Source organism: Piliocolobus tephrosceles, chromosome 1 (assembly GCF_002776525.5).
Source record: "Piliocolobus tephrosceles isolate RC106 chromosome 1, ASM277652v3, whole genome shotgun sequence".
Lineage (NCBI taxonomy): Eukaryota > Metazoa > Chordata > Mammalia > Primates > Cercopithecidae > Piliocolobus > Piliocolobus tephrosceles.
This window is the reverse complement of record NC_045434.1, coordinates 85641390-85654551: the sequence shown is the minus strand read 5'-3', so window position 1 is coordinate 85654551 and position 13162 is coordinate 85641390. Positions and strand designations below refer to the sequence as shown.

General features: G+C 41.7%; 1 protein-coding gene across 3 annotated transcripts in view; it reads right to left on the bottom strand.

Moving 5' to 3' along the window:
- Positions 1–13162, bottom strand: part of RNF115 (ring finger protein 115) — a 79420-nt gene that overhangs the window by 38783 nt on the left and 27475 nt on the right. For 2 of the 3 annotated variants that reach the window (XM_023198651.3, XM_023198650.2), the window contains 3 exons: positions 6651–6709; positions 4756–4807; positions 2262–2319 (listed from right to left, as the gene is read on the bottom strand). In XM_023198651.3, the coding sequence (XP_023054419.1) occupies positions 2262–2319; positions 4756–4807; positions 6651–6660 (120 nt within the window). In that variant the 5' untranslated portion in view covers positions 6661–6709. The remainder of the gene's footprint in view (positions 1–2261; positions 2320–4755; positions 4808–6650; positions 6710–13162) is intronic. The other variant, XM_023198649.2, reaches the window with a different exon arrangement.

Genomic DNA, 13162 nt, shown 5'->3' with positions numbered 1-13162 from the left:
GGATTTAGCATTACTAAAGTTAGGAAACTGACTACATATATTTATTTTTCTTCTTACTCAATGCATCTCTTCCTGGTGAGTCATATCTACAAAATTGGCAGACCAATCTATTTCCATTACCTAAAAGAGAACACTAAAGAAAAATCAAATGAAATTTCTTCTTCTGCATATGCATAATCAGTAAGTGACAATCTGTGTTATCACAAATAGCACACACAAGGGAAAAGAATACTGAAATCATAAAGGCTTCCAGGACTGGCAAACAGAATACATTTTATTTTATTTTATTTTTTTGAGATGGAGTCTCGCTCTGTCACCCAGGCTGGAATGCAGTGGTGCAATCTTGACTCACTGCAACCTCTGCCTCCCAGGTTCAAGCAATTCTCGTGTGTCTCAGCCTCCCACGTAGCTAGGATTACAGGCGCATGCCACCATGCCAGCTAATTTATTGTATTTTTAGTAGAGATGGGGTTTCACCATGTTGACTATGCTGGTCTCAAACTCCAGCCCTCAGGTGATCTGCTCACCTCAGCCCCCAAAGTGTTGGGATTACAGGCGTGAGTCACCGTGCCTGGCCCAGAATACATTTTAAATAACGTTTTTCAATTCATTAAAATGAGAAAATAAAAATGGAACTTCAAAACATGATCTGTCTGGAATCACTCTAATCAATCTGGGCAGTTCAGAGTTAACCAAAACTCTTAATACTGGATATTAAGAAGTAGTACAGACCATAAGCAGAAAAACCACCCTAAATAGAACTGGACCATTACCCACACAATATTGATAAACCTAACAACATCAAAATGTGGGGTACACAGGTCTTAAAATAATTTTCAAATAACAAGGGAAAGAAGCTTACGGTTTTACAGGCTTCTTCTTAAATATCACTTTTCAAATATACTACTAGTACAATTTCAATTTACATACCAAACAGTGAAATATTTTGCTATCTCTCTAGGCACTTCAGCTATCTCTGGAAAAAGCTAATGTGATCCTAAAACAAAGAAATCCTGATTATGGGATTTAACTTATTTCTTACTTTTAGCATCTGTCAGCTTTCTAGAGCAAACAGGTGTATGGCAATATAGGGTACACATACAAACAAGCAAAAGAAAAACATCAGTGTTTTTTGTAGGCTGGCAGGTTTGTACCTTCTGGGCTGTAGTCTCTAAATGATTAAAAACAGAGAGTATTAATGCCACTGAATTATACACTTAAAAATAGTTACAATGGTTTCTTTTTTTAAAAAAAGACAACTAAAGAGACTTTAGGTCAATGGACAAAGTGAAAAAAGAAAATTATTCTGGATTTGATATAAAATGGTATTCAAGAATGAAGACCAGGCCGGGCACGGTGGCTCAGGCCCGTAATCCCAGCACTTTGGGAGGCCGAGACGGGCGGATCACGAGGTCAGGAGATCGAGACCATCCTGGCTAACACGGTGAAACCCTGTCTCTACTAAAAAATACAAAAATCTAGCCGGGCAAGGTAGCGGGCGCCTGTAGTCCCAGCTACTCGGGAGGCTGAGGCAGGAGAATGGCGTAAACCCGGGAGGCGAAGCTTGCAGTGAGCTGAGATCCGGCCACTGCACTCCCGTCTGGGTGACAGAGCAAGACTCTGTCTCAAAAAAAAAAAAAAAAAGAATGAAGACTAATATCCTATTTTCAAATCACAGTTAAGATTTATTTTTCGCAAAAAATATGGACGCCACATTATAAGAAGACATAGAAATTATTTACAGACCCCATCTTGGGATCTGAAAGGCAAGTAAATATATCCTTAATCTACACCAAACGACTGTGCTGACTAAAGGTAAACCCTGGAAACCAGTACCTCTGTACAAGGCTGAAGACTATTTCATTGTGACTTCGACAACTCATCCTGGCCTGCACTTTACCTGGTTGTCACACCACTAAAGCAGAGTCTGCAACACTGTTATTTCAAAAACAGCACAACCTTTTTATTCTCACACTGTATGTACAATAACAAAGTAGAAAACAAGAATTAAAAACACTACCAGTTTAAAAGAATACAGTTTGAGGCTATTACTTTCTCCTAATCAAGGGTTTATCAAAGGTAACATGCTCAAGCCCCAGTTACTGAAAATACAAATCTTCCCAAGGGTTACTCTGGCCCACATTTTTTCTTATACATTCAGTTAAACTCTGATGTTTTGCCACACTGGAAAATTAGTATCTGCCATGATTTTAACACCTAACCACTTCTTAAAGAATTCCTATAGCTAAAGGAAAACTTACCTCTGCAAAATGTGTTGTTGTGCTATTGTCTATCCGACTGCCGCCACCACCTAAAAAACTAAAGAGAAAAGGAATGAGTGGTGATTCTATTCCCAGGAACAAGCTCCCCTCCCAGAAGCTAAATATAGAATGGCATAATGAGAACAAAGCCCAATAAGGAAAAATAACTCATCCCAACACAACACCTATAAAGGAAATTATGAATAACTGTCATGTAAATTAATCTATGAGAAGTATCATAAACCACAAAATCAAGTGATTTTCAAGGCTAAATCCAGTGAAAAACTGGAGAAGTCACCATAGACAAGGAAGAAGGACCCACAGCCAGCAATGCAATTCAGATTTGACCTCTCAAAAGAAAAACATTTATCCTCAAAAAACACTAACAAAACAAAATGTTTCACTAAAAAATCATTCAACCACCAGATGAACAAAACATGTGCAGCTACAATAGTTAATATTTCTTAGGAATGATTAAATGTAGTAACGTAAGGGGCCTGGTACTGTATTTAAAACATTATAAAAGGATTCAATAAACATTTCTCCCCCTACCCACCTTTCAGGATCCATCTCAAATGCTACCTCCTCCATCAAGCCTTTCTGTACTCACCAACCAAATAAGACTCTTCCACACCCCTCTGCACTCTCACTTTGATTCTAAAACCTACCTTGCATTATAAATATCTAGGATTTGCTGCATCCATTTCAACCCATTTGCCTCCTTCATCAATATAAATTCAGGAGGTAAAGACTGCAATTTATTAATGCCTCTCAAATAAACGTAGAGTGTTCATTAATGAAGTGTCAGACATTACACAGTACTATCATCTTTAAAAACCCTGCAATGTCAATATCCTATATTGATACTCAAAAATAAAAGTTGTTGAATTAATCACATGTGAAAATGATAAAATAACTATCTATTCCCAAAGACCCTGAAGAGTGGAGAGAAATATTAAATCCCATTGTCCCCATGAAATTTGCAAAGAACAAAGAAAACAAGCTAACACATACGGGAAGGGGGAATGGAAAGAATCACAGGAACTGCTGGATACCACTTTTACCTCAAGAGACACACTTAAGCACACAAACATACAAACACTCACCCCAATGATAAGTTCACAAACTACTACAAATAGTTTTCATCTGTAGGATTACAATACCAATCCAGGCATTGTGCTGAGCTCACTGAGGAAACAAACACACCCTAGTTAGTCTGAAACCCAAAGTGAAAAAGCAAAGCTAATGCCATTCTTTATGCAATCATTCTCAAGCCTTATTCCATGATTAGAAACCATTTAATACCTCTATTAATTTCAGAAAACCACTTTTGTAAAAATCACTCCAAATGTATAACAAGCCCAAAAGTACTTGTACATCTATGTTAAATAAACAGCTAATTGAACTACCACATACCATAAAAAACTAAGTTGAGTGGCTATGTATCCATTTGATTGCTCAAGCCCAGACAGGTTTCCAGGACTCTTCCTTCCTGCCTTTACTACACAGTTTCAAGGATTCAAATATCCTTGGTAATTGAAACTGCAACTCTTATCTTCTGGAGTTCTGCTCTCCCTGAAGCTACCTCACCGTTCGCTTTCCTTACAATTCCTTTACATTTTAAGAGTAATAGAGCTAATCATAGAGAAGGGATAATAGAAACCACCACGTTGTTCTGAGAAATGTTACAAAGCTTAAGAAAACTTACAATGTGCTCCTCTACATGGAAGTTTAAGAGCAGATGGAGCCCATCATCTAATATTTACATGCGAGGACCTCCTCTTACTGGTTTTTACCCTTCCACTACTTACCAATGCAATTGCTAAATATTTAAATCAGCAAATATTTATGAACTTTATAGAAGGAAATACCATACTGCCTCTAAAACAAGGATTCTAAGAAAAAGATTTCTTCTTTCATGTAAAACATTAATCTCTTTCAAAACACCCAGTCTTTGTATTTGAGTAAATTGCTACCAATAGCACCTATATAAGACAACATTTGATCTACGAAGACACATAAAAGAATTAAGAACAAAAATCACAGAATCCATAGTTCCCTGCTAGACAAAGATTCATCTTACAGTTATTCATTCTCATTTATAACCATATTTGCATAAAAGTACTATCTGCCTAAAGAAACCAGGGTTACTACTTGAAAACTTGGCAAAAAATAAGCCCATTAATTGTTCCCCCACAACCAATATATCCTTTATTTAGCACATGCAGAGCATAAGTGCCTGAAATAAGTATTTGATGCAATTATAATGGCACAAACAAAAAGCTATCCCAAGTTAGCATGCCATCCACACAAAACTGCTAATTTTGCAGTCATGCTAATCTTAAAGGTTTAGTGTTGGTATTGTACTATTTAAAACCAAGATGATATTTAACTGTATCAAAATAGATCCCATGCCACATATTACCCCAGAAGCTTCAGCTTTTTTACACATATAATCACCAATCATTAGTAAAGTAAAACTAATAGTACATACTGTAAAATGTGTAGTTTTTCCTGGTTGTGGAAGGGACCTTCAACTTTAGATTCTGCCAACAGTAACAGTAAAGGAATTACCTACTGCCATTAAAATCCCCCAAGTCACTCTAAGATTAAGATGCTTCAGATTACAGATTCTTTTTGACCAGTCGGTATTTCTTCAATTTTCAGACCAATGTTTAACCAAATAGCCCCAAAAGAACAAATGTGCCATTGTGTTTACCAAAAGAGGCCATCCTATCAATGCTATTTTAAAATTTATTAAAATTTTAGGTTAGGCCAGGTGCAGTGGCTCACACCTGTAATCCCAACACTTTGGGAGGCTGAGGCGGGCAGATCACAAGGTCAGGACTTCAAGACCAGCCTGGCAAACATGGTGAAACCTCATCTCTACTAAAAATACAAAAATTAGCCAAGCGTGGTGGCGGGTGCCTATAATCCCAGCTACTTGGGAGGCTGAGGCAGGAGAATCACTTGAACCTGGGAGGCAGAGGTTGCAGTGAGTCAAGATCGTGCTGTTGCACTCCAACCTGGGCAGTAGAGTGAGACTCCGTCCCAAAAAAAAAAAAAAAAAGATTTTAGGTTGGGCACAGTGGCTCATGCCTGTAATCCCACCACTTTGAGAGGCCAAGACAGACGAATCACTTGAGGCCAGGAGTTCGAGATCAGCCTGGCCAACACAGCAAAACTCTGTCTCTACTAAAAATACAAAAAAAATTAGCAGGGCACAGTGGCAGACACCTGTAGTCCCAGCTACTGGGCAGACTGAGGCCCAAGAATCATTTGAACCCGGGAGGGAGAGGTTGCAGTGAGCCGAGATCGAACCACTGCACTCCAGCCTGGCAACAGAGCAAGACTCTGTCTCAAAAAAAAAAAACAAGAAAACACATTTCATAGTTTTGTTCACATAAACACAAAAAGAATATGTAAGTCACTTCCAAAAATATTTCCCCTTTTTATCAGCCGTATACCTTTACTAAGGCCAATAAGAACAAATTCCAAGCATTGCAAACCCATATATTAATATTACACTGGAAAGATGACCTAAGTTTGACAGCAATAATCTTTTTTTTTTCTTTTTTTGAGACACAGTTTTGCTCTCATTGCCCAGGCTGGAGTCTTGGCTCACTGCAACCTCCGCCTCCCGGTTTCAAGTGATTCTCCTGCCTCAGCCTCTCAAGTAGCTGGGATTATAGGCACCCGCCACTATACCCAGCTAATTTTTGTATTTTTAGAGGAGATGTGGTTTCACCATGTTGACCAGGCTACCAGGCTGGTCTCGAGCTCCTGACCTCAGGTGATCCACCCACCTCGACCTCCCAAAGTGTTGGGATTACAGGCATGAGCCACCACACCGGCCAAATAATCTTAATAAGAACAAGAGACTCAAGGCTTCCTCAAAGTAGAGGAACAATCAGCTTCCCTGGCTAGAACAGAATGTTTACCTGATTAGGTATCTATGTCAGAAGTCACTCCCTAACCCACCAAAGAGGTACAACAGCAGTTTACCTTCAGGCATCAGAGTGGTCACTAAAAACCAACTAATAATCTAAGATAAGCCCCCAAGTCTCAGATAATAAATGAAAACTTACCAGATTTACTCTGACATGTGTACAGTTGTACATAGAATGCCACATACAATCAGAAGCAGTGCATATCACCACATCTGCTATCTTATTACTTTCCAAATTTTCCCATTTTTTTCTCTCTCATTCTTCTGCCCTCTCTTGTGCAAGCTCACGCACTCACTGACACTCTCTTTCTCTCTCTCTCTCACTCTCACTCTCTCTGTAGAGTGTAAGTTACAAAACAAATTCAATTTACTCAGTCCACGCTGAGAGAAAATAGTTTTGATAATATAATGTCTGACTTATTCATGAGCTTGTACAATACCTGGAATCATCTGTCACTTCTTCAATAAAGCCTGATTCACATCTGGGACAAATATATTCCTATAAAAGAAAGGAAGAAACAAAAATTAGAAAGTTAAGTGAGATCTGTAGTTTCAGAATAACATGCAGTATACAAGCTGAGGCTCTGAAATGCTGTATGTACTTGCTGACTCGAGTAGTATTTTCTTTTTTCTTTTGTGATCTGTCACCCAGGCTGGACTGCAGTGGTATGATCATGGTTCACTGCAACCTTGATCTCCCAGGTTCAAGAGATCCTCCTGCCTCAGCCTCCAGAGTAGCTAGGACCACAGGCATATGCCAACATGCTTGACTAATTTTTTTTATTTTTTGTAGAGGATGAGGTCTTGCTATGTTGCCCAAGCTGATCTCAAACTCCTGATCTTCCTGCCTCAACCTCCCAAAATGCTGGAATTACAGGCATAAGCCACTGAGCCCAGCCTAGTTTCTTCTTTTTCTTTTTTTTTTTTTTTTTGAGACAGTTTTGTTTTTGTTGCCCAGGCTGGAGTGTGCAATGGCATGATCTTGGCTCACAGCAACCTCCACCTCCTGGGTTCAAATGATTCTCCTGCCTCAGCCTCCCGAGTAGCTGGGATTACAGGCATGCACAAACACGCTCGGCTAATTTTGTATTTTTAGTAGAGATGAGGTTTTTCCATGTTGGTCAGGCTAGTCTCGAACTCCTGACCTCAGCTGATCCACCTGCCTAGGCCTCCCAAAGTGGTGGGGTTACAGGTGTGAGCCACCATACTCAGCCTTTTTTTTTTGAGATGGAGTCTTATTCTCTTGCCCAGGAGCTCAGGAGCTAGAGTGCAATGCAATGGCGTGATCTCAGCTCACTGCAACCTCCACCTCCTGGGTTCAAGTGATTCTCCTGCCTCAGCCTCCCGAGTGGCTGGGATTACAGGCTCCTGGCTAATTTTTGTATTTTCAGTAGAGACGGGGTTTCACTACGTTGGTCAGGCTGGTCTCAAACTCCTGGCCTCAGGTGATCCACCCGTCTCGGCCTCCCAAAGTGCTGAGATTACAGGCATGAGCAACGGCGCCCAGTCCAGTACCAGCCTAGTTTTTTCTATTATACTCTGGCAAATACAGAATTCCATAAAATATTTGCAGAATTGCTTCATAGCTACCTAAGTGGTTTCCACCGACAGCTGAAAGGTAGAGTGCCAAAGATTTTTTCTTTATTTTAAAATTTAGGTTATTTATTTATTTATTTATTTTGAGACAGAGTTTCGCTCTTGTTGCCCAGGCTGGAGTGCAATGGTGGGATCTTGGCTCACCACAACCTCTGCCTCCCAGGTTCAAGCAATTCTTCTGCCTCAGCCTCCCAAGTAGCTGGGATTACAGGCATGCACCACCACCACGCCCGGCTAGTTTTGTATTTTTAGTAGAAACTAGAGATGGGGCCGGGCGCGGTGGCTCAAGCCTGTAATCCCAGCACTTTGGGAGGCCGAGACGGGCGGATCACGAGGTCAGGAGATCAAGACCATCCTGGCTAACACGGTGAAACCCCGTCTCTACTAAAAAATACAAAAAACTAGCCGGGCGAGGTGGCGGGCGCCTGTAGTCCCAGCTACTCGGGAGGCTGAGGCAGGAGAATGGCATAAACTCGGGAGGCGGAGGTTGCAGTGAGCTGAGATCCGGCCACTGCACTCCAGCCTGGGTGACAGAGTGAGACTCCGTCTCAAAAAAAAAAACAACAACAACAAAAAAAAAGAAATTAGAGACGGGGTTTCTCCATGTTGGTCAGGCTGGTCTTGAACTCCCGACCTCAGGTGATCCCCCTGCCTCAGCCTCCCAAAGTGCTGAGATTATAGGTGTAAGCCACTGCGCCCAGCCTATTTTTATTTTTTTTTTAAAGACGGAGTTTTGTTCTTGTTGCCCAGGCTTGAGTGCAATGGCACGGTCTTAGCTCACTGCCATCTCCACCTCCCAGGTTCAAGCCATTCTCCTGCCTCAGCCTCCCAAGTAGCTGGGATTATAGGCACCCACCACCATGCCAAGGTAATTTTGTATTTTTAGTAGAGACGGGGTACTACCATGTTGGTCAGGCTGGTCTCGAACTCCTAACCTCAGGTGATCTGCCCACCTTGGCCTCCTAAAGTGGTGGGATTACAGGCACGAGCCACCCCTCCTGGCCTAAAATTTAGGTTTTTTTAATTAGAATGAATTCATCATCTAATTTTCTTTAAAAATCTAACAAAAAAGCTCCACTATATATATACATATATCAAAGCAGTAAAATATTATGATAATGACAGGTATACAAACCGCTACTTTTAGGCCGGGCGCCGTGGCTCACACCTGTAATCCTAACACTTTGGGAGGCCAAGGTGGACAGATCACTTGAGGTCAGGAGTTCAAAACCACCCTGGCCAACAGGGTGAAACTCCATCTCTACTAAAAATGTAAAATTAGCTGGGGCGTGGTGGCGTGTGCCTGTAGTCCCAGTTACTTGGGAGGCTGAGGCAGGAGAACTGCTTGAACCCAGGAGGCAGAGGTTACAGTGAGACCAGATAGTGCTGTTGCACTCCAGCCTAGGCGACAGATCCAGACTCTGTCTCAAAAAAAAAAGTAAGAAACTGCTACTTTTTACTATGTAAAGAAAGAGACTGCCACTTTTTACTATACATACAAGAGACATAAATAAATTGGGCCAGGCATGATGGCTCATGCCTGTAATTCCAGCACTTTGGGAGGCCAGGCAGGTGGATCACCTGAGGTCGGGAATTTGAGATCAGCCTAACCAACATGGAGAAACTCCATCTCTACTTTAAAAAAAAAAAAAAATTACAAAATTAGCTGTGGTGGCACATGCCTGTAATCCCAGCTACTCAGGAGGCTAAGGCAGGACAATCACTTGAACCCGGGAGGCGGAGGTTGCAGTGAGCCAAGATTGCGCCATTGCACTGCAGCCTTGGCAACAAAAGCGAAACTTAATCTCAAAAAAAAAAAAAGAGAGAGAGACATAAACTGAGTAACAGTATAAATCAATTTGTAGACTAGGAACAATGAAGTAGTACAATATTTCTATTCTAATCTATCTTCTGTTCATCAATGATTCCAAATAAAACCTAACATTCTCAAATACCCTACAGAAATGATAATTCAAATAACCAAAACAATTCCATTAAGTCAATTTCTATTTCCTTCAATAATAAATCTTTATTTTAAATCGTATCAAGCGTTGGGGACAAGAATACACTTTAGAAACTGCATTATAATAATTTTTTAAAGTATATTTTAACTACCTATGAAAATATATCTGGGAAACATTTTTTTTTTAACCTCATCCTGGACTCCAAAGGCACAGGAAAGACATTTTCAACCATTTTCTTTCCTATTTATTTATTTATTTTTGAGACAGGATCTCACTCTGTTGCCCAGGCTGGAATGCAGTGGCACAATTTTGGCTCACTGCAGCCTTGACTTCCAGGGCTCAGGCAATCCTCGCGGTCTCAGCTGGCACCACAGGCACACACCATGGCCAGCTATTTGTACTTTTGGAAGAGATAAGGTCTCGCCACGTTGTCCAGGCTGGTGTGGAAGAACTCCTGAGCTCAAGCAATCTGCCCACCTTGGCCTCCCAAAGTGCTGGAATTACAGGCATGAGATACTGTGCCCAGTTCAACTATTTTCTTATGCCCTATAGTTTCTGAACCCTAAATTTTGTTTTACCTGAAGATGATGTAAGCTGTATTTGACTCTTCAAAGACAGACAGGATGGCAATTCAAACACTCAAATGCTTTTTTTCTAAAGAGATGGGGTCTCATTCTGTCATGAAGAGTGGTGTGCAGTGGCACAATCACGGCTCATGGAAGCCTCAAACTCCTGTGCTCAAGTGATCCTCCCAAAGTGCTGGGATTACAGGCATAACCCATCATGCCTGGCCCTCAAGTGCTTTTTAAAAAGGAAAAAAAAAAAAATCCCTCATGTCAAAAAGATTAGTTTCTTGAGGAGACAGTCAAACCAAGAAACAGAGAATCTAATACAATAATTGCTATAATCAATGAAAACTGGAAACAGAAACAAATACAGAGTTTGCCTGGGAGAACTAGGGAAAGCTCTGACTGAAATAGAGACCTAAAATATTTGTCCAATGAAAAAGGAAATAATAGGTTTAGGACCATGATGATAGAAAACAGCATGCATGGAAGTTGGAAGGGAGTGGTATGAATGTGGATATGCAGACAGGCAGATAGGGGTCAGAATGTAGAAAACTTTAGATAATTATTAATATCAACTTTACCCTGAGGATCAGAAACTCAACCTTTTTTCTCCACTACACACATGAAGGATGAGACACATTCACAACTCGCATACTGTAAACTACTCCAGAAATAAAGTAATCTGAGGACCACATAAATCCCTGAGTCCTCCTCTACTCCTTCATCCCCTACCCTCCCAGAAAGCTGCAACTCCATCCCTTTCTCTCCCATTAGGAAATTTATCTGGTCAGGCGTAGTGGCTCACACCTATAATCCTAACACCTTGGGAGGCTGAGGCGTGAGGACTGCTAGAGCTCAGGAGTTTGAGACCAGCCTGGGCAACATAGTGAGACCCCGTCTCTACAAAAATTTAAACATTAGCCAGGCATGGTGGCACATGGCTGTAGTCCCAGTTACTTGGGAGGCTGAGGCCAAAGGATCGCTTGAGCCCAGGAGGTTGAGGCTGCAGTGAGCTGTGATGGTGCTGCACTACAGTCTGGGTGACAGAGTGAGACCCTGTATCCAAAAAATACACACACACACACACACACACACATATATACACATACACACACAAGTGTATCTGAATGCTGAATGCAAATGAGACTGATTTTGGAAAGCTAACCTTATCTATTCTAATGTCTAAAATGAAATTCAAAAAAAGAGTCAATAGCAAAATGAAATCACAGTGCTAGGCCCTCTTCTCTCTCCCTCTCTCACTCATTCCTATTGCTTTAAGTATCTCTATATGCTAACTCCCCCCAAATGTATATCTCTATCCCAGGCCAGTCTTCTGAATTCCAGACTCACTCACTCTTCTACGTATGCTCTCTCACATGCTTTTTCTCTCTTACACACACACACCCTCTAGAGACGTGGCATACCAGTTTGCACATACTAGAAACCCAAGGGTCATTCCTAACGCCTCTCTTTCACCTCTCACCACCAAATCCTGGTACTCCAAACACAAACACATTTCCCAAATCCACATACTCCTTGTGCCGCTGCCGCTGCTGCTACCTTAACCCAATTCAGTACTGGCTCTGGGCACTAAATATCTTCCCCTCTTTCTTTTTCCTTTTTTTTTTTTTTTTTTGAGATGAAGTCTTGCTCTGTCATTCAGACTGGAGTGCAGTGGCACCATCTTGGCTCACTGCAATCTTTGCCTCGTGGGTTCAAGCAATTCTCCCACCTCAGCCTCCAGAGTGGCTGGGATTACAGGCATGTGCCACCACAGCCGGCTAATTTTTGTATTTTAATAGAGACGGTGTTTCGCCACGTTGGCCATGCTAGTCTCGAACTCCTAATCTCAAGTGATCCGCCTGCCTCAGCCTCCCAAAGTGCTGGAATTACAGGTGTGGGCCACCACGCCCAGCCTGAATATCTTCCCTCTTAAGTCGTGTCCTGCTTCTCATTTAGTCCTTTCCAACCTAAAATCAAAAAAGAACCATCTTTTTAAAAGCATAAAACAGACCACGTCACTACCCAGCTTAAAATCTTTCAATTATTTACAAAAACACTTAAAATTAAATTCTTTAACACGATTTACAAGGCTGGTCTGTGCTCAACTTGACAATCTCATTCTAAACTACCCACCTCTCCCTTCCCTCAGTGTGTTCTAGCCACAAACTAGCCTTCTTTTGATTCTTCGAACTTATCAAGCTCAGCACTGCCTAAAAGCTTCCTGTAACTAGAACACTATTTCCCTAACTTTCTGCATGGCAAGAGACATCTAATCTCTTTTTTTTTTTCTTTGGAAACAGAGTCTCACTCTGTCGCCCAGACTGGAGTGCAGTGGTGTCATCTCGGATCGGGATCACGTTAAGTCCCCACTTCACATGGTCACTTCACGTGATCCCAGTCACGGTTCTGTGTCCGGAATGTATTCCTTCCGGTGGGTTCTTGGTCTCACTGACTTCAGGAATGAAGCCGCGGACCCTGGCGGTGAGTGTTACACTTCTTAAAGTTGGTGTGTCTGGAGTTTGTTCCTTCAGATGTGTCCAGAGTTTATTCCTTCCGTTTGGTTCGTGGTCTCGCAGACTTCAGGAGTGAAGTCGCAGACCTTCGCAGGAAGTGTCGCGGCTCTCCAAGGCTGCGCCTCTGGAGTTGTTCCTCCCGGTGGATTCGTGGGTTCCCTGGCTTCAGGAATGAAGCCACAGACCCTCCAGGTGAGTGTTTCAGCTCATAAAGGTAGTGCGGCCCCAAAGAGTGAGCAGCAACAAGATTTACTGTCAGGAGCGGAAGAACAAACCTTCCACAGCTTGGAAGGCGACCAGAGCGGGT